Source organism: Centruroides sculpturatus, unplaced genomic scaffold, assembly GCF_000671375.1.
Source record: "Centruroides sculpturatus isolate CEXI.00-Female unplaced genomic scaffold, Cexi_2.0 scaffold1126, whole genome shotgun sequence".
NCBI classification, from domain to species: Eukaryota; Metazoa; Arthropoda; class Arachnida; order Scorpiones; family Buthidae; genus Centruroides; species Centruroides sculpturatus.
Genome location: NW_019385768.1, coordinates 56,682 through 82,669, shown reverse-complemented (window position 1 = coordinate 82,669; position 25,988 = coordinate 56,682). Strand labels below are relative to the sequence as shown.

Here is a 25,988-nt window from a genome sequence, read left to right as displayed (position 1 = left end):
TTAATATATATATATATATATAGCCTATATATCGATATTATTATTAAACCTTTTCAATTTTTTTATGAGACAATATATTTTGTAAATTAAAGAAAAAAAGTTTAATTTATAATTTTTAAGTTATATATTTATAAATTAAATTATAGATTAAATAGTAAATTAAACTATCCGCTTTTTCTGAAGATGCATAGACCTAAATGTTTAATAAATAAAATATTAACATTTTTTAATGTGTATGAGTAATTCATGCCAAAATCTATCTATAGACGCATTATATCAGTAGTGACATCGCGCCAAGTAAAAAACTTTACTGACTGACTATATATACAGGAATCAGAGTTGTCGATTTTCTGGGGTTAATTTCTCCGCCCCCAAACGCCTAAAGTAATTCTGAATCCAGAGAAAAAAAACATTTGACATGTAAAGTAAATGCGTCAAGTAAATATTATGTCAATTTAAATGACAGTCAATTTTTTTCAAAGCGAAATGTAAAAAACAATAATAAAAGTCTTGTGGGTACCGCTTCCAAGCGCCAAGCTTATCTTTACTAAAGGAAAACTCCCAAGAAAACTCTCCTAAATTGTCGTAAGTTCTTACTTGATCAATCATCAGCGCTTCGTCAATGTATTGTTGTAAATAAATAAATAAAAGTATTAAGAAAATACGATTAAGTTATGCCAGAATTTAAATTTAAAATAGATTAAATTTAATTAAGGATAAAATCTTAATGCTAAACTTTTTGTAGTGCCATCAAATATGTTTTAAGTTTTAACTTATGAATTCGTTTTCAGAAAAGAGAAAGTACAGTATCTTAATAATCGCAAGAGAATAAAATATTTACATATTTTACTATAGTACTTCATTTGGCAAAATGTATACAGAATTATAATTTTATTTTATAATAATATTCTTACTGCTTGCTTCATAAAAGGTGCTATAATTGCGCCGATCCTTCCCATCATGCTACAAGAGCCTAGTCCAACGTTTCTGACAGGTGTTGGGTATATTTCTGACGAAAATATATATAAAATAGAAAGAGCTGTGGATAGACAAAATTTACTTGAAACTGCTAAAACAATTCGTAACCATGTCATATCTGAAAAATACAAATACAATTTACATTCAATTTATACTCCAAAAAATATAGAAGTAACCAGTATATTTGAAAATAAACTTCAAGTATACATAAATAAAATCTGTATACCATCCGGTATAGCTGAAGCCGCTATACAGCATATTCCACTGATGAGTAAAAACACTAATAACGGATATCTTCGTCCTATCCTAACTACTAATAGCTGCATAAGTAGGGCCGATGGATAATCCATTAAACCACATAAGACATAAAATAAATACACACTTCCTCCTGTATCGTCAGCGTTGAAAGATAGTCCATAAAATGCAAATACAGTAACCATCCTGGAAAAAAAGTACACATTTTATTTATTTATTAATATACATTATATAAAAGTGTATTTTTAAGTAATAGTCAATATACAAAAGAGAGAAATTTAATATATTTTTCCTGTTATATTCTGTATCTTAATTAATATAAGATCAAAGTTTGAGATTGGATTTTAGGAACTGAAATATAAAAAATCCAGCAACGAGGTGTATAACTTTCCTGGCAAAGAATTTGAAATTCTGGTGGCACCATCTGTTATAATGTTAAAAACTTTCTATATTATTAATTATTATAAAATGACAAAAAGCTTTAATTTTGAGGATAGAGACGAGTTTTATAAAAACAAACAAATAAATAAAAATTGTAAATACTAATAACGAGTAATTCTTTATTATTAATCTTCTTCATTAAGTCTGACCCCACTCGAGATATGGCACGTAACTCCCTTTATCTTCCAATTCTCTTAACCTTTAACTACCAAGGTTTAATAGAACAATCTCCATAATACACAAATCGCCCTGCAAAATTTCAGAAATTATCGACAAAAGACACGGGAGTTATGAAAATTAAAAGTAGGGGAACAAAATTGTGCCTTCATACCACAACACAAGCATGCTCACATACAGAACTCTCCCAATGTTTCTCAATTTCTCGACGTTTCAAGCTATCCCGAGTATAAAATCTTGAGGGGTCATTTTTGATCGATCGGCATACTTTCACTCTGTTTAAACATAATAGCCGGGAAAGTGAAGTTAATAGCCTACAAGGACCGAAAATATTACAGGAAAGAAGTTGTAAAAATGCATTTATATACAGCTTATTTTTGCATAAATATATATAATTATTTGTCTTTTTCGTTCTATATCTTTTAATCTTATATCTTTATATCTTATATCTTAAACCCATTCTATAAANATATATATATAGGTGGTTATGGTGGTAAAAAGGAAGAAAACTGTGATCCTTAGTAGGATAAAACAACAGGTCGTGAATCTCTTTGTCCAGGGTTGCTTCGGGGTGTAATTTCACGGGAAGGGTTGGTGTCTACACTTCGTGGAAGTGGAGTGACGTTGGTTAGTTCGGTAGGAGCGGCGTCTTCCGGAGTAGGTTCGTCGGCTTGATCAAGTTGTAGAGTTGGAGTGGAAGTTGGTTTGCGTCGTATATAATAACAGATAAGGGAAAGGAGGCCAATTAATATTAGGATAATTCCAAAACTACTGGCAATTATCGTAAGTAGTGACGGAGAAGAGGAGGTGGTGGACGAGGTAGAGGTCATACGTAATAAGTGGTTAAGATCGTACTGAACTTTCGACATAGTTTGTTCAGCTAATTTGATATCATAATCCCCGGTTGGGGTTAAGAGATCTTTAGTCTTGGGCTCCTGGAGACGACTTTGCAGTAGGTGGATTTCACTTTGATTTATGATTTGTTCGATAGGTGGAACGACCACTTGTGGTGCAATTTCTCGTTGTAACTGGGATTGTCGTTGGAAATGTGAGGTAAGGATGATTCCAGGTAAATAGCCGGTACAGGCGTTTGGAAGAGTAAGGATTCCGGTGTGGTTTATTTTATAGGTAGTAGCAAAAACTCTTTGGTGGTTAGCTGGTCTTTGGCTTCTCGTAGGACATTTAATAGTTACGGTGAGAGGTTCTGGAGTGGAATAAATCCAGGCCCCGTTTCGATCGATTCGTTTAACTAAATAAATAAAATTAACAAAGTAGGAGTATTAAAAACTTACAAATTATTTATATAATCTTAAGAATATTCACAATTATTTCATTTATTTCAATTAAGTATTTCAAATAATCTCACCATCTTTATTTTAAAGGCAAGCTTTCTTATAATAACGTCCAGTTCGTCAACTTTCTTTCCATTCGTCTTCATTATTTTTCGTATAATTATATCCGCTTCGTGAAATTTTCCATGAGATAATAACCATCTTGGTGATTCTGGTATATATCTATTCATTTAATTTAATGATATATGAGATTCTTATTATCTCTTATACATTTTTTCTCAATATTTTTTCAAAAATTTTAACTTACTTCCACAAGAAAATCAATAATATGACGGGTAATGTACTCGCTAGCTGTATATAATACCAATCTTTTACCAACCAAGCTATTCCTGGAAGAATTATTTGTCCTGTTGCCCAGCCTATTTTATCCGATGTGCTTACTCTAGTCCTGTATTTTGGTCCCATAATCTCTACAACTAAAGAAAGAACAAATGATATTAAGTTCCTGGTGAAGAAATATTGGATAACGTTAATAACATTAAATAAAAGTGGGGTGGGGTAGAGTAGGATCGGAAATTTTTAAGAGTATTTCACAGTAATACTCATTAAAAGAAGAAATAAATCTTAGTATACATGCAAAACTTCAATCTATTCACGATATACACGCTATAAATATTAACAAAACTAACTGTGGACTCAAGAGATTAAAACAGTAAAATCATATCATATCATCTTCAGACTTCTTATATTGTTTTCCGGGTATTATAAGGCTTTACAGGTGAATTTTACGAAAATAATATAATATAGTACTGTACAGTAAAATCCCATGTGGCCACTTCGAGGTCTGCAATTTCTGACCACATAAATGAGATAGTCACTTAAGCAAGGTTATGAAAAAATTAACATACAGAATTATTATTATAGTACTGTACTAAATTCTGTTAAACGTTTAATACATATCTTGGCACTGTTCGGAAAGGAGGCCAATTAATATTAGGATAACTCCAAAACAACTGGCAATTATCGTAAGTAATGACGGAGAAGAGGAGGTGGTGGACGAGGTAGAGGTCATACGTAATAAGTGGTTAAGATCGTACTGAACTTTCGACATAGTTTGTTCAGCTAATTTGATATCATAATCCCCGGTTGGGGTTAAGAGATCTTTAGTCTTGGGCTCCCGGAGACGAATTTGCAGTAGGTGGATTTCACTTTGATTTATGATTTGTTCGATAGGTGGAACGACCACTTGTGGTGCAATTTCTCGTTGTAACAGGGATTGTCGTTGGAAATGTGAGGTAAGGATGATTCCAGGTAAATAGCCGGTACAGGCATTTGGAAGAGTGAGGATTCCGGTGTGGTTTATTTTATAGGTGGTAGCAAAAACTCTCTGGTGGTTAGCTGGTCTTTGGCTTCTCGTAGGACATTTAATAGTTACGGTGAGAGGTTCTGGAGTGGAATAAATCCAGGCTCCGTTTCGATCGATTCGTTTAAAGATCGGTTTATATGTTGGGATGATTTGTCGAGTGCAGAGTATCTTGACTTGGGTCTCAATTCCGTTAAATAATGAGTATTCACAACTTTGTTGGGGAGGTCGTTGAATGGGAACATCCAAGGAGCACATAGCGAAATGTGCCGTTTGACAAGAGGTTAGGTCATCCCGCTGCAACAGCATATATGATTGTCGGTCCATTGATGGGGCGATTACTGGATAGGTAGTACGGAATTGAATGAAAGTATTTAAGGTTGGGATATATGTTGAAAATTTAAGTATTTCATATAGATCAAAATATCCACTTGGAGTGATTAAAGGGATCTTGGCAAAGATTCTAAATTTTCTAGGTAAGGCTATAGTTATGGTGGTAATCCATTGGTAGTATTTAAATAATGTATCTGGCTGGATAGGTTCAATCATCGCATAGCCGTGTGGGAGTTGAGTTTGAATGTCCCGCAAGGTTCGTAGCATGATATCTAGGGGAATGAAGTAGGTGCTCAAATGGCCTTGTTCTAAAACATCTATCGCTTCTCTCAGTTCGATTAATTGAAAGTGTAATTCCTGGACGGAGAACTCTATGGTTCTTAAGATAATTTCGTAAGCTACATCAGAGCGATATATATTTATTAGTTCGCCGAAATTCTCGACCCGTTTGAATAGTACGTAAATTTGGTATCGATTAAGTTTACTTATGTTTAACGTATTATTTAGCAAGGTAGTCTGAGATTGTAGTAAATGAATTATTCCTTCGTTACGTTGGTTAAGGTTCTCAATTTCTATATGTAAGGCTTCTACTTCTTCGGAAGTAGCGGTGCCGAAAAGGAATTTAAGAGCTTGTCCTCCTATGTTGAGGAGTCCTCGTTTTTCCCGTTGAGTAGGATCAAGAGTGATTAGGGTGCGAAGTTCTCCATATTCTCGTTGATAATTAAGAAATGAGGTTTTTACTAGTTCCAAACCCTTAGAAGGAAGAGGTTGGTTTGTAGAGTTGGTCTCAAGGGGGCGAAATGCTCGTTGTTTCGACTAGGATATTTAAATAGTCTAAAGACTGGGAAATGAATTGAATTTGTCGGTCTAAATGTTCGAAGGTACAATCATTCACGAGGGTCCAGTGGCTTGCTGTCATTAGGAAATTTCCTTGATGTAGAAAGACCACACCCTTTTTTAACTCGGAGGAAGTTGTTAGGGTGGTATAGCTGATGCTCCAGAATAGAACGTAAAGTTGAAGATAGATCATTATGATGGTTGTCCTCGGGAGAGGCGACGCGGTTTCCCTGGAATATGGGAAATATTAAGTATTTTAAGTATATTAAGGGAATTGACGAGTGTTAAAAAGGGGTGTTTACATGCCTAGTAACTAGGTTCTCGGGGATATAAAAATAAAAATTTTATTAGATAAAATTTCTCTTATTTTATTATATGCTTAATTATACATATAGTAGCGAGGGATGAATACATAAATTGAGTTAATAGTTAATAGTTGGCTTCGCTATGAAGGACTTCGACCGCCCTAGTGTCGAGATTGTTTTCGTCCCCGTGTGGCTTGATTCTGGCGAGAACGTTCTGGTTGCTGCGAAGTAGGGAACAATGGAGTTCGTGAGGCCGTAACAGAAGAGGTACCGTCTGGGGGATTGTAGTAAGCCTCGATACGTGCTAGCTCCTCTACGTATGCTGTCTCCAAATGTGGGGGGCATTCATAATTGACAGGAAGCACTAGTGTGGCAGGGGTATTTTTATGTCGGTACTGTGACCGGTTGAAGTTAATGGCAGCTTCGAGGGATGGTCCCTTGATAAAATTTCGTTCTGGAGGTGGGGAGGAAGGAGTGGAAACGAAAGAGTCCCACCACTGATTATCAGGATTATCCATGGCTGGAAAGCAGGTTGGAAATATTAGGATAGTACAATTAATCAGTATCATTTACATTAATAGTGATAATAACTTAAAATTATGAAAAGCACCGAAAGAATAAATAGATTCGGCAGAAAGTTCTAATGGAGATTAGAGGTCATAGGTGTCGATAGATTCCCAGAGAGGAATATGGGTAGAGTTCCATTGAAGGGAGTGAGGTCCTCGCTTCACGTTAACCGTATAGGTAAAAGAGGACAGAGAGGGAGGTTTGGTTAAGATATAGACCTTAATAGAAAAGTGGGGAATTTCGGAATGGGTCTTGGTGACGAGGATGAGGAATTCGTGTCCATAACAGGCTAAGAGGGTAGCCCATATTAGGGGACTAGGTCCTTCTGCATGAAGACCAAGGAAAAGGATAGAAGATCGATTATATTTGTTTATCTGCGGATGAGCTTGCTGAAGATGAGGCGAGATAAGAGATCGCGCTCCTTCCCACAGACAATTTAAGTCCCTGAGGGGACATGGGAAAGGGGTGAATGGACACTGCCGTTCATGAAACTCTCGATCTTCGGTTGTTAGATATTCGGGGCATCCATGAGCTTGGTGCATGCAGGGTAACCGTAGGGAGACGGCGATTTGTTCGGCGACGAGGCTACGGATATTTCCCATAGCCTCCCGGCACGTATGACATTGTGTGATACGTGGTTTACATTGCGAGCAGACAATATGTCCATTTGAACATTGAAATACTGGCGACCTCACGATCTCTAGACAAATGAGACAGCTGAGTAAATTGGCCAAGGACTTATCCATGGTTATAGAAGCCATAATTCTGTAAGGAATAAGAAATACATATAAGGAACGTTATTAATGTAATGAATTTTAACTAAATAAGGTTATAGGAGATCAATTTCTCCATTTTAATCCTCGCTAAGTTCGGGCGAGGAGGGTCGGCTATGAGCAGGAGAGATAAATCGGGGAATACGACTACGGACTCGACGGGGCCGAGGCATAACCCAAGATTGTTCAGCGACTGGACCGCGACTCCGAAGGGCATAAGGAGGCGTAATTTCGGTTTCCGCCTCCGTTTCGGAATCGGCGGAGTCTCTTTCCCCTTCAGGTTTTTCACTCTCATGATCGCTATCTAATTCAGGTGATGGGACAGGTATAGAGTTTAGAATAAACTCATCCCAAGGATCGATAAGTAACGGTTGTTGGTGACTAGAGGTTTGTTGATCGGATTCCTTTGGTATGTCGGGAAAATTGGCAGTCGGATCGTCATTCAGAAGAAACTCCCTTCTAGCTACAGTCGGCTTAATGCGGTCAGCATGTACATGTAGCTTCCTTTTTGTTTGGATATGTTCAATTGTGAAGTTAACAGGCCCGAGGTTTTCAATGATACGATAAGGTCCTGGCCACCGTGGAGCTAGTTTTCGTTTTAATCCCCTCGGGGTGATGACTTCCTTTAGCAATACCCTATCTCCTATTCGGTATCGATGAGGAGTATTCCGTCGGCGGTGACGTTCTCGCCTTACTTCGGCAGCCTGTTTCGAATAGCGTTGCGCCGTTTCGTGAGCGTTCTTCATTCGTTGTTGTAGTTCGGAGGCAAAATTATCTTCTAAGTCATAAGACACTTTTGCAGGACTAGTGACTAAATCAAAAGGGTAAGTAGGGTCTCTTCCGTATAGAAGGAAGAAAGGACTTTCGTCTGTAGAGGCGTGAATGGACGTATTATATGCAAATAAAGCGTATGGTATCCAGTCATCCCAGTCCAGTTGATCTTTGGTGACATAGTGAGATAAAATGACGATTAATGTTTTATTAAATCGCTCTACCACGCCATTACTGGCTGGATGATATGCGGTAGTGAGAAGTCTTTTTATATGTAATAAGTTGCATACCTCGAGAAACATCTTCGAGATTAAATTCGGGGCTCTATCCGTTAACAGTTGAGTTGGAGTAGAATGTCGTAATATTATGTGAGTGACGAATGCTTTCGCAATCGTCTTGCTATTAACATCCGGAAGCGGAACAGCCTCGGCGTATCGACTGAAATGGTCGACGAAAACCAGAATATATTTATTTCCGTTAGTTGTCATTGGTAGCGGTCCAACGATGTCCATAGCGGCACGTTCAAACACGTGAGAGAGAGGTGAAAACAACTGCAGTTCTGCCTGTGCACGGTGTCCACGTCGACGATGTTTAGCACAGCTTTGACAACTTTGGCAATAATTTCTTATTTCCTTTCTCATCTCTGGCCAATAAAACGATTTGGATATTTTAGTTAGCATTTCCTGTGTCAATCGTATGTTGTACGATGTCACAATAGCCTAGATCATAATCATTCACGGCAAAGACATGTCGATATTGATACAATAGGGCCAAAAGAGACTGTTTCTCGTCTTCTGGAATGTTGGTCCAATCAAAGAGCTGACCAAATTCCGTTTTCGATAAGGATGCAGTGGCTCCTTGGTTAACAAGATTTACGGGATCAGTATCTTCGCTGGCCTCCAAAAACATGCCAACCTTAGTTTCCTTTATCAATTTTATCGTTGTGCGTGTAGTATTACACAGACGTATGGGGGACTAGTCCCCGTTTATTGGGTGTAACTAGCACATTTACCCGTTATCCCCTCCTGGGGGAAGGGAATTGTCTCGATTACTCCGAGAGTATTGCTACTACTCTTGACTTCTAAAATTGTAGCAGTCACTATATTATCGGTCATGGGAGGAAGCCGACAGGTTTCCACTAACACTACTTCCTTCCCTTTGGCCATTTTCTTTGGTAATTCGGAGCCCTCTTTTTCGCGGGGTGCTTCAGTTAAAAAGTGCTCTTTATTTACCTTAGTGGTTTCCTTGTCCGTTAACTGTTTAGTAGGTGAGGAGCGTAAAAACGGAACCAGCGTTTGGGGAGGAATAGTTAGTCCTCCACCCTGTAAATCGATAATCATTCCTCTTTCCATAATCATATCCCTACCAATAATACCATCACAAGGGTAGGTAATATCAATATCAACCAAGCAACATGAAAAAGGGAACTGCAGGTTCCCGATCCTGAAAGAGGGGGTTATAATACCATAGGTTTGTATAGGATGCCCAGTGGCGCTTCTCAGATCAGTTTCCCTATCATACTCGATGTTAACTCGCTCTTGTAAGTTACTCGCGAATGCTTTAGACAGCAGGGACACCTTAGCTCCCGTGTCCACTTGTACTGTGGCTGGGTTCCCTCCTATAATACAATTCGAAAATGGCTTCGCCTTGGTTACTTGTACAATTAGTAGATTGGGAGGAAAGGGATTGGTCTTGCTTCCTCACGTTCGGCGGATTATCCAGCGGCTGCTTAGGTGATATGTAAGAATCCCTTTTATGTCTAGCCCTGTGATAAGGTGTTAGAGCGGCTTGGCATACTCTATATCGAGTGCGGCGACCATCGACGCTTCGTACCTGCCCTTTCCACCTATGCTGAGGTTGCTCGGGGGAAGGGGATTGAAATCGGACCCGACTACGTTCATTCCCGACGTCACGTCTCGAGGGTGATTCGTTTCTCGGAGGCATTGGCCGGTAAGGGCCGTTGTTATTTCGACGGACGGGTGAATTCCAATTCCGTCGCTGATTTTGGTGAGTCTGGGAGTTCAGTCGCGCGGAGCGATGATTAGGGACAATCGGACGATGCACACCTCGCCGGGAAGGTGAATTATTATAAGGGTTATTATGGTTATAAATTCCTGTAGGACCACGCCGCATTAGAGGTGAAATCGTCAACTTCCTTTATTCGCCTATCTTTTCTTACAAATTCCCGGGCAATACCAGTGAGTTTTAACTTCGCAACTGCCAGCATTTGTGCATTTGACCAAGCAGCTACCTTCATAACATCAGTCAAAGAATCGAAAAAGTCCGTTACCCTGGGGCCTCCGGTCTCTCCAGAGAATACGGGTAATAAAGGAATAATGCCACCTAACCCTCCTAGCGTGAGAGGGGCCGGCGCTGGATTAGGATTAGGGGGCGGATTAGCAGGGTCCTCCACGGGATGGGGTACGTCCTCCATTATCTATATTTATTAAATTACTTATCTACTAACTTCGGGGTTTCTACCCTACTCAAATCGAATCGTCGTATTATTCGAATATAGCCTCATCGCTTTACCAACAGTTCGAGAGTCGAACCCCACTCCTGAAAAACCAATCTGTGAGATATCGGACCCGAGTAATTACTTCCGTTAGTCCGACAACGGCAATTCGCTCACGAGTCAGGAGATAGCCGTTCAAGATTATTACCCCGTAACAACGGGACGCGTTTTCTAAGAGCGGTAAAGGAGATGAGAGGGTCGTCAGTTTGGCTTAGGCGATATTCGAATAGACAACACCCAAAATGCAAGAAAAACGAACATTTAATAATCCATTTATACTAATTATATTCTTCCGCGTAGTACCGAGAGAGAGTTTACATGGTCAGCGATCATACCTCTGGACGAGTTCAATTTCGTATTCGTCGAGATTCGTCGTTCAACCAGGTGCGGCGATCGGCGTTCGGATCGGATTCTGTCGGCGATACAGATGATGATCTGGGTTGGGTTGATCGAGAGGTGATCGGATGTAGTTCGTTGAGAGACTTCTCCGACCCCCGTTTCGGATAGCAACCACCTTTTTATATTAGGGATCACATGATTACAATTACCAATCGTACTTATCGGTGATGACTGTCATCAGAACTCCGGTTGAGAATCCGGTGAGGGAGGAAGTAGTTTCCGGCAGAAGAAGGATGAGCATCCGTTTAAAAATTTTGATAAGATCGCGTACGGGGGTTTTAATAAAATTTTATGTGGCTGGGCCTATTATTCAGACCCTTACAAAAACTATAGCAACAAAGCTCAATTCTGTTTAAACTGCTGTAAACAATAGGTTGAATTTAGGAACGTGGGATTTTTCTATTGTTTTAGCCACGTAAAATGAGGATAAATATCATTTTAAGACGCTTCTATCTTAGTCACTTGAGTGAAGTGATCAATGGGCACCAAGGTGGAGTCTGATTTATATTGAAAATTATGCAGTTTTATAGGGGATTTCATGGGTGACAATAAAGCGAGGCTTTACTGTGCATTTTTTGGTACAAATTTCATTTCATTAAATTGTATTTATATTAATGTACAAAAATACTTTTATTAACTTTAATTTGAATGTTATAAACGAAAGATTTTTATGTTGATGTAGAATACATCTTTCAAATGTTCATATATCGATATCTCTTAAAAATATATAAGCATCCCCATAATTCATTCTGTACATATAACGTCTCATAATTTGAATATAATGTTTATTTCTCATTTAATATTCCAATAATATATATTTAAAAAGATTTATTTCTACGTTTGTACTTACCAAGAATGAGCCAAGAAAGGAAAAGGCCCGCTCTTCCAAATGATAACAAAAATCGAGAGGTTGCAAACATCCAATAATACGGCGAAATGGTGCAAGTAATTCCAAATACTGAATTGATTATAATGCAGGATAAAACTACAGGCCTTCTGCCAAACCTTTAAATATAAAAAAAAAAGTTATAGTAAAAATAATCTAAAATTTATTTAAAATTAACGTGCAATACAAAACGTTTGTTGAAAATTACGGTATATTAAATGTTACTTAACTAAAAAGATAGCTAATCTATGTTATTAAGAAACATAAGGGAGAAAAGTATAAGATATTTATGAATCCATTTATAAAATTACTATTGATATAAACTTTATCAATAAGAAAGCATTTATAAGAAAAAGAGTTTTATTAAAGCTTAAATGGAAGTTATCACTGCTGTAAAATAAATCCAAATACCCGCAACTCTTTATTTTATAGCCAAAATGCTGTATAAGAAAGGCGATAACGATTTCAAGGTGAAATTTTTTATACGCATTGAAAACATAAATCAATTTTATTATTATAATTAACTTGCATAAGTAGTAAAATGTTTTTCTATATTTTAATGCATAAAACATTTAATTTTTTTGGCTTATATTACTTTAATAAGAACAGAAGTGTCTTTGAAATATCCTTAAAATAAATTTTTATTTTACCTTGACACTGAACTGTACAGTACAATGATTAGTCATCCGATTAATGTCTTCTAATATTAATTATTATTAAATTTCTAAATAATAGTGTTTATAAACACATCGAAATATTCAATAATTCAAATATATAACGTATTTTTATATATATATTTCACTGTCAGACGTCGTTTTGAATATATAATAGTAGTATAATAATGTATGTTCTAGGCCACTAAATTTAAGGTCTTTAAAATTTAGTGAATTTAATCAAAATCAATAGTAAAATTCACTGAATTTAAACAAAAAATTAACATCAATGAAATATTATGGGAAGCCAAAAAAGCTTTAGATAAAGTAACTGGATCAGGATGTAATAAAAAAAATGGTGGTCTCCTTCTTCCCTCAGGCCCTTTAGGTTCAATATGGCCAAATTTCAAATTAGGGGGGAAAGGAGTAATTCAGAATTGGGAATATCCAACGAGACGATAAATGATAATTTAAAAAACGAAAAAGGATTTAGAGGTGTGTTTACGGTTGATCTATTACCGAAAACAATTAGAAAATTTGAAAACGATATAATTAATTTAGATATTTTAACTGGAGATGGTACACACTGGGTTTGTTATTATAATGATCCTAAATATCCTAAATATCCCTTGAATACACTGATCCTTTTGGTGAATATAAGTTAAAAAATGTAAGATTGAAAAGAGAGATAATTCCAAAAGAAATCATAAAACATTTAAAGACATCTAAAAAAGAAATAAGATATAACTCTAGTTTTCTTCAGAATCCTACATCTGTTAGATGTGGTTACTATTGCGTGAAATATATAGTAGAAAGAAATAAAGGAAAATCTCCCATTGAAGTTCTATACTCATTTACACAAGAACCGAGCGAGTTTAATGAGAATTTTGTTTTATATAAATGAAACTAATAGTCTTAGATTCGAAAAATGCTGATAAATCAGAAGACTTTACAATTGAGTTTAAAAATCCAATACCCGTAAATAATTCAAAATTAGCTCTGAAATCAATGTCTATGTGGGTTTCTTGGCATAATATCGATAAAAATTTAATAACAATACTTTTAGATTTTTTGATAAAACAAAGTGGTATGACGTAACGATAGAAAATGGAAATTACACTCTTCAAGAACTAAATGACTTTTTAGAAAAATTTTTTGGAATACCTCCTATAAAGTTTGGAATTCATTTCGCAACAACGAGATTTATAATTCATTTAGAACCTGGATATAAAATTGATCTAAGTAAAGGAAAACTTCACGAGATTTTTATTCTAATAAATGGAAAAGATTTGGGATTTAACTCTTCCTAATTATTACAACAACGAAATCGAAAGTTTTGAGTACAAAATTATGAAACAGGATGGTTCTTCGATCGAAAGTGATAACGTAACCTTGGTAAATACTGGAAATCTATTCTCAAGATCTGAATTACACATTGGTAAGACACTAATTGAAGAAATTGAATTATCCTCTTTAGTTCATCACATTAACGGTCTTATGAACTTTACAAAAGATTATTCTATTTCAGAAGCAACCAATATGCCGTTTTTCATTGACAGCTCAGAATCACCAGATAAGCAAATTTTAATATTTGATGGACCCGATGATCAATCTCTTGGAAGGATCCACTTTGGAAGGAGAAAAAATGGAGACCTTTTTAAAAGGGTTAAAGAAAAATGTAAATTATAACGAAGGATTTACAGAACGATGGATATTAACCAAAAACAGTAACAAGATCAAACTGTGGATACCAATTAAACAGATGTTTGGATTTTTCAACGACTTTAGGAAAATAATATCAAATATTGATGTTAGATTTGTGTTCTGGAGAAATTCAAATAACGATATGATCTATACCGACGTTGACAATCCGAATTATAAAGTTATAATATCTGATATTTCACTTTGGTTGCCACATATTAAACTATATCCAGAACCACAAGTTAATTTTAATAGTGTATCTCTAAATCCCTCAGATATAGAAATTAATTGGTGTTCTGTTAGATTAATTAAAAGTAACGTTCAAAATGGTTCTAGCGGTACAATAATTGTAAATACAACCACTGATGAAACCAGAAATACTTTTATAATTCCACAATATCAAAAAAAGGAAAACGATCAGAATCAAAATAATATGATATTCGATAACTTAGATATGATTAGATGTTGGTTAAGAATTAATAATGATAAATATCCAACAGAAGATTATAATGTTAGCTTTAAACCCGGAGAATTAGATTATTCGAGATATTATTCTGATTTCTTAGCGGTGGAATTAAATACCAATAACACAGAGTCTGGTTGTTTAGTAAGTTATACAAACTATGAAAGACTGTATCCAATAATTCATTTTGACGTATCAAATCACCCTTCGTATAATAACGTAGATAATCTTAAAGTTGGATTCTTTTGGCAACTGAGACAAACACCTGCTTATTTTAGTCGAGAAACGTAAAGGAATTATGAACATGTACAGTACTGTACAACAGGACTTTTGAAACCATTAAAACTTTGAAGTGAATTTTTCCTTTAATAAATGGCTTGGTATCCTTTTGGTTATTATGATAAAGCAAGAGAGGGTCTTCCGGGACCTCCGGGTAATGGTTTCAAATTAACGTATGATGGAAATTATGATGTGCAAAATAAGATCTTAAAATATTGTAAACAACCAATAGACGAAAACGATGCAGCAACTAAGGAATATATTGATAAAAAATTAGAACATAAATTAAAAATAATCAATGAATTAAATAACGATTTTCAAACTTTTACCAAAGAAAATGCTAATAAATTAAATATATTAGAAGATCACATAACAGATAAAACTAATTCAGAAAAAAATATTGATGAATTAAATTTAAACGTTAATAATTTCATAACAGAAACGAGTAAAAAACTTCTAACATTAGATACTAGATGTCTCAAAATGTATAATGGTGCTTTCAATGCAAATAACAAAAGAATTGGAAATGTCGATGATCCAGTGGAAGACAAAAATGTTGTGAATAAAATATATTTAAAGAATAATGCTTTAACCATAAATGAAGATGATGTGTTTGATGCTAATAATAAAAAAGTAACTAATTTAAAAAATCCAATGAATGGTATGGATGCAGTTACAAAATCATATCTCGAAAATTATTTTAAAATTAACCATTCATTCATCTTAAGAGGTTTTATGCATTTAGAAAAACCAGCAGAAGGTGTATCATTTAATTTAACCTTAGGCGATTGTCTTATTGATGAGTCATATAAATACTTATTAGTAAGATTTATTTTAAATGTAATATTTCAATATCTGTGGGTATATTTATCAATGAAAAATTAGCATTTTCTTTTAAAAATGAAGAAGAATATACCCCTTTAGTCATAAATGAAACTATTCCATTCAATATAAGATATATAATTGCAGTTAAAACTATAGGAAAATATCTGTCCAATGAGGAAGTCTTTCAAAAATCTTTGAGATATTCTATTTCATTATTTTTAATTTATACCAGTGTTTTTCAACCTTCTTGAATACGCGACCCTTTACAAGTTAAAACTATGTCAGTGATTTTAAAAACTACTGGTGAGATTTATACTAACTAATTTTTTCCTATATAAATGGAAACAAAGAAGAAACTAAATAATATTGGAAAAGTTCAAAATACTCCAAATAGGAAATTATATGAATTGGAAATTGATTATGAATATCGAATATTTTAAAACAGTATCAACATGCTTTGGTTATAAAAAAACAGTAGTTCTTAAGGATGAAGAATGGAGTGAATTTCAAGTTTTTCTTCCAGAACAATTTAATAAAAAATTAGAGGACGAAGATTTACATTTAGATGATATGAAAGATTTAAAATTTTTATACAGGGGTATGAAAGATTGTGGGAATAACTATAAAGCACATATTATAGAGTTTGTTTGACTTTTTTTTATATTTACTTTTTGAAATAAATCAACGAGATTTCATTGATGTTAATTTTTTGTTTAAATTCAGTGAATTTTACTATTGATTTTGATTAAATTCACTGAATTTTAAAGACCTTAAATTTAGTGGCCTAGAACATACATTATTATACTACTTATAATTCTACCGAATTGCATAGATATTGTATATATGGTATATGGACACATTTAGAATGCTGTATTTACATGCATTTATTTAAAATCAAAGTAGTTTTTATGATTAAATATCTGGATCATTAAACATAAAACTGATACATAAAATGCAAGCATTGGCAATTAGCAGAACCAAAAACGAGTCAATCGAAGCTGAAAATATAGTATTTATATTTGTTCAAATTTCTCATAGTTATTCTATAGGAATCCTGCGGATAATACAAACTACCATAAAACCTCAACACCCCACTCCTTCCCCTTGATTTTCCCCTGGATAATTTGTAAAAAACACAACAATGAACAATGGTAGGCTAAAATAACTGAACGCATTGTTCTTAAAAACTATTTCTATCTGTGGAATTTCAAAATGATCTATATTAAATAATATAATTGAATATTTAATAGTAATTAGTTCACTTGTAAAATTTTCTAAATAATTTTTAAAACAAATAAAAATATTTATGATATTAAAATATAAATTAATAAATAAGATCGTAATTTAAACCCTTAAAGCCAAATAAAGAAGGTATGGTTTTTATAACAAACCAGGTCCTCGATTTAACGAATTAATCAAAGAAAGAGGTATCCAGTATTGCCGAAAGTCTGTTAAAGTGAACGTATTTTAAAAACATTAAACAGTAAAAACTACAATTGCCTTACTAACAAACACTTAAAGGATGTGTTTGTAGGCAGTAATGCAACAATAAGTTTAGTTAGTACTACCTATTAAAGATTTTATGAACTGCATTTTACATTAATAAAGATCATTATTATTAAGAACATAAAATATTGTGTTTTAATTAATATTAAATTATATAAATTGACGAAAGCGTTTGTAATTGGTATTGAAGTTAAGCGGATAAATCAACCCCAAGTTATGTTTATCTGCGATTAATAGAATCGTTTGTATGGATTCTGTATTAAATTTAATTAATTACTTTTTATAAAATGAGAATTGAATCAGTGTTTGTTAAACAATTAAAAGCAAGACATTAATTATAATTCACTTAACGTTCAGAATGCGTACAAACACTTTCAGTTAACAGTAGAAAGTTATGAAATTCATTTGCTTATATGTGAATTTCATAGTCATTCTCTCGTACAAAAACAGAAAGATTAAACGTATTTGCTGATCAGTTTGTAGTCATAAACAAAATCACATTTATATTCCTATAATTTTCGTGTTTTCTTTAATTTTTACACCGAAATAACAAGAAAAAATGCTGGTTTTAATTATTATGAAGAAATGATTTGTGGACCATTTTCAAGTAATTTGTAGTCAACCACAAAGGTTTTCTTTTCTGTGGGAGGAGGACAAGACTTTGTTCGCGTGCCTTTTGTCGAAAAATTCAGAAATTTTTCGGGGATGTTTGTGTATTAGGGGCATTGGTGCTATTAAAGTTTGGTAGTTGAAGGGTGGGGAGATAAAGGCGGTCATGTGTCATATCTCGAGTGGGGAAGGACTTAATGAACATTTTATTCATTATTAGAATTTGCAACTAAAAAAACAAAAAAAAAAAAATCAAACTCGTCTCTATTCTCAAAATTAAGCTTTTTGCCATTTTATAATAATTAATAATATAAAAACTTTTCTTTCTTAAAATCTCGTAACAGATGGCGCAGCACACAATTTTTAACTCTTGACGGGAAAGTTACTCAACTCGTTGCTGGAGTTTTAAAAATAGTTTTATCAACTTAATATATAAAATGACATATTAAAATGAATTTAAAATTTTAAAATTTTAAATGAAATCTCGAGGTGATCCATTAATTAATAAACTGTTGGCGGTCCAATGCTGTTTCGCTGGAGCAAAAGCATACAGAAATTTCTCATTTAAAATATTTATTTTTATAATTGATTACTGTATTTTAGTGAAATTTTTAAAACTCTATTAAATTATTTGTAATTGTTTTTATACATATTTTTTTCTTTCTGTTTAGGTTTGTTTTATATTTTCTATGGAATACCCGCGATATATAATTAATTATCCCAATCAATATATTTCGTAATTCTTACAGGATCCTTCTGATATTTATAAATTACTAATAAACAATTATAAAAATGAATAGAAGTTTTATTTTGTCGTTATCTTATATAAATAAATTTTAATTTATTGAAGTTCCCGGATTATTTAGCCTATACAAAATAGGAATTCTTTGAATAAATATTAACATAGTTAATCCTTTGCTCAGCGATTTATACTTTCATTTTTATTTGTTTGTTTTTCTAGTGAAACTAAAACCGAATCCGCGATGTATATCATTAATTAATTTATTTGATGGAAATAAAAGCCAATTTAAATTTAAATAAATGATAATTTAGAACCGAAATTTCGGCTGTAAATTATCCATGTAAAAATTGAGCTTACTACTTCATTTTGTTTATATTATACCTACAATAATATGGTGAAAAATAACTCAACTGTATGATAAGCGAATATAATGTTAACTTAGAAAAATGTTTAAACAAAATTACATTTTAAATAAAGTTTAATAATATTAAAACATCAAATAATTAAATCATAAGTAAGTAGAATATCATCATTAGAACACACTTTATTTTACTATTAATGTTAACGGCACGAACTCGGTCCGTAAGTAACGGCATATAAACCTCCCAAAAATTAATTTCTGTGTGAATTGAATGGGATTTATACGAATCTCTCGTAAAATCCTAATGTATGTCCGTCTTAAAAAATTCATGTAAATTAATAAAAATAATTATGAATTATATTGTAATACAGACGTACAGTACACCGAGATGTTCTCGATATGCATTCGTACGTGAAAGCTTTTAATATCTGAAGATAAAGGTTTATTTCTTTCGAAAGTTTATCCGTTGTTATATATGGGCCATGTCTACTGAGATAACATTAATATTTAATTTAAATATTTCCATATTTCTAATTCGGGTTAATTTACAGTGCATTATTTAATTACGGATTACATGAATTTATTAATTAGGAAGTTGTGAAAAAAACACTTCGACTGTATAAAAGTCGATCTTTTATTACGTATTTTTATTATAATTAATCGATTTATTATGTTTTTATTTATTAACAATTACAATAAAATTGTTTATTACTAATATTATAAGTGATAAATCGAACTTACCTGTCAGAAAGTTGCCCAGACACGAAAGCTGTTATCAAAAATCCCACAAAGTATATAGAACCAGCAAAAGATATCATCCACGAATTTTCGCATACTAAACCCCACTGACATAAAATATATATTTTTAAATAATTTGAAAGATAATATTTAATTAAATTTCGTAATAAATAGTATACAAATACCTGTTCTGTTATAGTAGACTTGTAATTGGAATGATCGTATTCCCAAGAAGAGCAAGGGACAGAAGGTGAGTCTATAGAATAATGTCCTCTATACGTTTCTTCATAAATTTCGCACTTACTGTAAACGTGTTTACCGTTTCTTATTTCTTTAGGGATGCTGAAATTTTTCCACTCTTCTATGCTCGTATTAAGATACTGCGGTAATCTCGAACACCAGTAATCTATTTTTGGCGCCAGAAACGGCAAATTGAGATTATTAAAGGCAGAAAATATGCCCACATATATTACCAGTCCAAGTAATAATTTTTGATATTTTCCGTAATGTCCAATCAAATCGGTTAAATCTTCAATATCTTTCGAATTTTCCATTTCTTCGACTTGATTCTCACTAAAAGTGAATGAGGTCTCATTAAATATTACTAAAATCGTTCAAAAAATCAGGTTGACTAATTTTTAATTCCAATATTTAAGGTCTAATACTTATAAATACTGCAAAAAAATTAGTACAAGGATTATTCAAATTAGGACACATTATAGAGTTCATCTCAAAATTCACGTACAATCAAAAGCCGTCTGGAGGCTTCTGTATAAAAGTCATTAGTGGGGCCTCAAAATATTTGCAAAACGGAACTTTTTTTCATTCAAATTTCAAAGTGCGAGGCCCTTCTGAGCGCGTGTCCTGCTGCTCGGTCTGAGGTACGAAAAAAACGACGACTGAGCGAGGCTCTGTATACAATACATACGTATTTTTATCAATAATAAAAAGTAAAATTACGTATAAAAGTATATCAATAACAATTTCAAAAACTACAAATAACAGTTGATTCTAAATGAAGTAGGCTACACGTAAATTTTAGTAGTGCCAATGACCAATAATAAAATACTTAAATAAATATTGATATAAATAGTATTTACCTTTCTTTAGGTGACGATACTTTTACTCGTGTTTTAAATTCAAATATTCGGAGCTCTAGAACGAAAACAAGAAAGGTGAATACAAGATTATATTTTTGTGGTATGTGGGTCATTCAAATATTACGAAACTTTCTAAAGTTTAAGACGAGTAACGCTCACTAAGAAAATTGTTAGCATTAATATAAAAGTTACATCATTAAAGGAACCAGAAAATAATAGTCCTCGATTTATAAGTGTTTTATATAGGACAAAAAAAAATAATCAACTTTAAAAAATAATGATTAATAACATCTTAAATCAATACACAAAGAAAGGAAAATAATGTCTTTCGCATAACAATTTTACTTGGTTTAAATTTTAAATTTAAATAATTTTTAAAATTAAATTTAAAAAAAAAAAGATTTATATAGTTTTAATAATAAAATTTTACTCACTTCCTTAAGAAGTTTATCGTTTGTTTACGTACGGATGCAGATGGATCTTTTATATGCAACGGAACTGTTAATATATTCACGTTATGATGAAATATTTCCTTGTTTTATCATATTTAATAAATTAATAATTTTAATTAGAATAATACTATAATATATTAAGCGGCCTCTAAATACATTACATGAAATGTATGACATCAACTAAGAAGAAATTTAAGTGTTTAAATTTTAGAAAATAAAAATAAATATAAATTTGTGTTTAAAGTACTTTATATTTACATTAATAATATCATCTATACACATACATATATATACATAACAGAATGTTTATCTATTCTCTATACATTTCTAAATTCTTTGACCGATCTGCACTAGGACCCTGTCGAAAATGTAGGCCTGTATAAAGCCTCCACAGCCCACCTTCTCACTATTAATTTATAAACTTTCTGATTGATCTAACTGATAAATATAAATTTTTATCTAAAACACTATACTTACGTTAATTATAAATATGTTATTCAGTTCTCATTGTTATCCTGTACTCGCTACTCAATGTTAAATGTAACTTTATAAAATTTAAAGTTACATCGATAATATTAGTATAAAGTAATGTATGATCTACATGTTTAAAAAATTATTACACCATTTATATTTTATAAATAATATATATATATATAATGTATAATTTATTACGTTAAAAGTTCATTACGTTAATATATTTTAACGTAATAAAATTTCTTAAATTTTTATATGATACAATTTATAAATTTCCTTATAGATAAGAATATTATATATGTAAACCGTATAATTTCATTATTAATTCTAACGTTTCCCAAAGTGGGGGGGTCCTCGAACGATCGCCAAGTGTTCAGAGATTATCTAGTAATACATATTTATTTTTATACATAAAATTATATTAATAGAATTAAAATAAGAATAAAATTGAATTGTTTCATACAAAACTAAATATTTTCTTCATAAAAACTTAGTCTATTTTACTAGTGCTACTGGAAGTGATCTATAGATCAGTGCTTGTCTCAGAAGAGTCAACATGCTACTAAATAATGTATGTATATCACTTATTTATATTATTTGCATTAGGCAATACTACACGCAGAAAGATAATACTAAGTTAAAACCTAGGTATTATCTTTCTCCACGTTTTTATGTTTTCAAAAGTTGCATAAGGAGAATATATATTAATAAATATGTCACACTTTTACAGTATGTACTGTCATATTTAGATACCAAGATAATGTTATATAAGGTACCTTGACCCTCGTATTCAATAACACATTAATATGGCAAAATACCTCCCCGACAAGTTGGAAAGTACATTGCCAGTCGACCAGTATAAGAAACACTTCATTACACTGCTCTAGACACTATTTATTATTTAGGAATGTGAAAAAAAAATATGAAAATATTTCAAATAATAGCACAAACTTTCTGAAATTCAAAGAAACAGTCTTAATATAAGTTGATTAACATTAAAAAATTCTGAAATGTTTCCAATTATTACAAACGATAAAATAAAATATCGGTTACGATTCATTATTGCATATAAAAGAAGGAAAATTGTATATATTAACAAGAATATTATTTAAAAAATTTTGTTATTTGTTCTGTTAATGTTTAAATTTGTTATTAAAATGAAGTTTGTTAAAAATTCGATAAATTAATTCACACACGAAATCGAATTAAATAATAAGTCGGGCTGATGTTCCTGATTCCAGAGATATAATCGAAATATATCCTTTGCAGTGAGTTAATGATCTTAATTTCATTTCTCGTAATGTATGAATAATATAATTTGTTAAATAAAAGAATATTATGACACTTTTTATTATAATAGCTTTAATCTTCTCTATCTCATAATATGTATAGCGCTGTATATCTATCTATCTCCTGTAAGTATATATAAAATAATTATATGAAATAATCTATAGATTATTTATGATTTTATAATAGTTCTAGAATAAATAATGCAATTTTATAATATTTTAAAATGAATTAACACGATTAATTTAGCATTTCTTATCCTAATCTTTATTATTAATCCTATTATTTAATTGTGGGATAAATTAATTAATTGCTGAAAATTTATTGACAATTTTTAAGATAACTCAAATTACATCTTACTTAACTGCATATTTTCTCTAATAAAGAAACAAATACTTTTTTTCTTTTTCATAATCGTTGCAGACAATATCTAACGATTACTCAATTTTGTGGAATTTATCATTTAATTTTGTAATTTGGAACCGATTAATATCATTTTTTAAAATAAATTTTAAAAAGTTTGCAATATTAGGTGCACTTTTACGTCGAGTTAACATCATTATCATACTTTCTCATAAGAAAACTATAAGAATGACGTCGAATTGATGTCATAGTGTATATTATTAGGACAAAAATGAATGAACCAATTATATGAAAACGGTTTTTATTTTTTTCTCCTGCTCAAGAATAATAGATTAAATACGAATATGAAATTGCAAATGAATACATTATTTTTATCATTTAAATTGTAAATCTAATTCTGTAAATAATAGAAATGAGAATACAGTCCCGAATAAAGGAAGTAAATACCCACAATCAATTGTACTCATTGCCACAAATCATTAATTGTAAGGCTATGTAAGTGTGAATTAAAAATTATATCAAGAAATAATGTATATAAATACTCACACATTTTTATTTTATGGTGATATGATCGAAACCGAGTAAAATTCTTTACCTGCGAGGTCATCTTCACTCCTAATCTTAAAAATAGTGCGTATACACTCACTATTTATATATATATATATAAGCTAATAATAGTGCACATATACATATACATATTGTACGTACTATTAAAGCAAACTATTCAGTTTAAAACTGAAATGTTAAAATTTTTTGTGAATTAATGTTTTACACGAAAGTGACAAATTATTTATATAGGGTAAGGATCGATAATTTGGTGATACCGGTAACGTGGTGATGATGATGATGAATCAGTACATTACTATTAGAGCTAGAGGGTTAGAATTTGCACCATAGATGGCTGAAAAAGTCTATTTTAAATTTTTGGGCTTTATTGTGACATAAGCGAATAGTGTAATACGGAGGAGAGTCTTGACGCTGCTGATTTTCGTGGAACTTTTTGTATTGCTCGAATACTTTAAGAGTTTCTTGTTTCGAATTTAAATTGCAATTGTGCTTGGAAAAATGCAGAATTTCTGTAGAATAGGGGTCAGCAAGGCGGGTGCATTTCGGATGCGCTCTGTAGAACCAGTCACGCAAACGCAAATATATATACTTGTAATTTTACTTAATTTGATTTTATATTATGTTATATAAGCCTACATACTTTTAGTTTTCATTTTTTAATTATTACATGCATATATAATCTTTATTTTGCATAAAAATATACAAATTTCAAAACGTACTTATAACAACATTGTGATTTCTAGAAATGCTTCTTCGACGGTTTTAAAAGATTTTTATTGCGTCCTTAGCAGCATTTTGCCGACCCCTGCCGTAGACCATTGTTACGATGGTGGCGATAGCAGTGTTGCTATTATTTTCTTAACCACTGTCCAATTTGTTCTATATATTTTTGTTTTGAAATTATGACTTTCTGGAACCACGGGTCTTCAAATGAATTTCCCTTATCGTGTGAAATTCGAGCAGAAATGCTGATGATATTCGCATGGAATCACGAGTAATTTGGTATAAGTCCTTTGTATAAATGTAATATCACGAAATTACCTAGCCAAATGTCCAAAGAAAACAAAAATAAAAACGTTTTTTTAGAAAATTAGTAAGTTATTTCACCTATCACTTCATTGCCAACTATAATAATGCATCATAGCACGGCACTGCTCTGTGTCAAAGATAAGATTATATTATGATAGGCCAAGCATAAAGCCTTTCATAGGATAATACCAGAATAAAATCTTTTCACTCACGTTAGTACAATTTAATTACTTCAATCAAAACCAAAATCTATCACCTCATTACCAAATCTTACTCTATACGGAGTTTCGAACAGCAGCCACTTACTGGAACGTAAAAACAGGACGTTGTTCGGAGGTGAACCTAGAATTGTACAGCGCATATAAATTGATTTATTAATTTCGACATTGTAGAAAATCACTATCAAAATAAAATTGCACAGAAACTTCTATTGCGTGCAGAAAATCTTAATTAAAACGCACGTGGATAGATCTTTTGTTATAAACTAAAGCCTATGTTAAGATATGCAAAAAAGAAATAGTGTCCTTTGACGGCAGTGTTAAGTAAAACGTTCTTGATATTTTTCTTAAGAAACACCTGAAATGTAATCAATTTTTAATGTTGAAATTTTTTAATTATCATTGACAGCAAAGGACTCTGTGTCTTATTTACATATTTTAACATAAGCGTACAATAAGGGATTGGTTTAGGTTCGTGTCTATGTTTTTAGTAGTTCTGCACGTTCGTGTAGGACTTTCGTACAAAAAGTTTTACAGAGAAGTTTATTACCACGTGGAAAGTCAGGAGTCAAACTAGACTTCATATTGATAATAAGTAATTTTGTAATTCATTATTGTTTTCTGCGCGTTGTTTTGAAGGCAGTAGCCGTTCTTGAGGGGTTAAGCACCGAGTTAAGCGCGACATCATTTTTGTTCTTTCACTCATTGCTGAGCGCAACAAAAGTCTGC

The 25,988-nt window shown here is 32.3% G+C and overlaps 1 protein-coding gene across 1 annotated transcript; it reads right to left on the bottom strand.

Moving 5' to 3' along the window:
* Positions 1 to 135: 135 nt before the first annotated feature.
* Positions 136 to 25,988, bottom strand: LOC111641931 (organic cation transporter protein-like). Its single transcript, XM_023388185.1, has 11 exons — positions 25,348 to 25,988; positions 21,304 to 21,367; positions 20,870 to 20,924; positions 19,955 to 20,342; positions 19,773 to 19,876; positions 11,857 to 12,011; positions 3,451 to 3,619; positions 3,199 to 3,365; positions 2,435 to 3,100; positions 1,205 to 1,435; positions 136 to 1,096 (listed from the first exon to the last, which is right to left on the bottom strand). Exons 4-11 carry the CDS (start codon positions 20,321 to 20,323, stop codon positions 897 to 899), a joined length of 2,061 nt encoding a protein of 686 aa, XP_023243953.1. The 5' UTR covers positions 20,324 to 20,342; positions 20,870 to 20,924; positions 21,304 to 21,367; positions 25,348 to 25,988; the 3' UTR covers positions 136 to 896.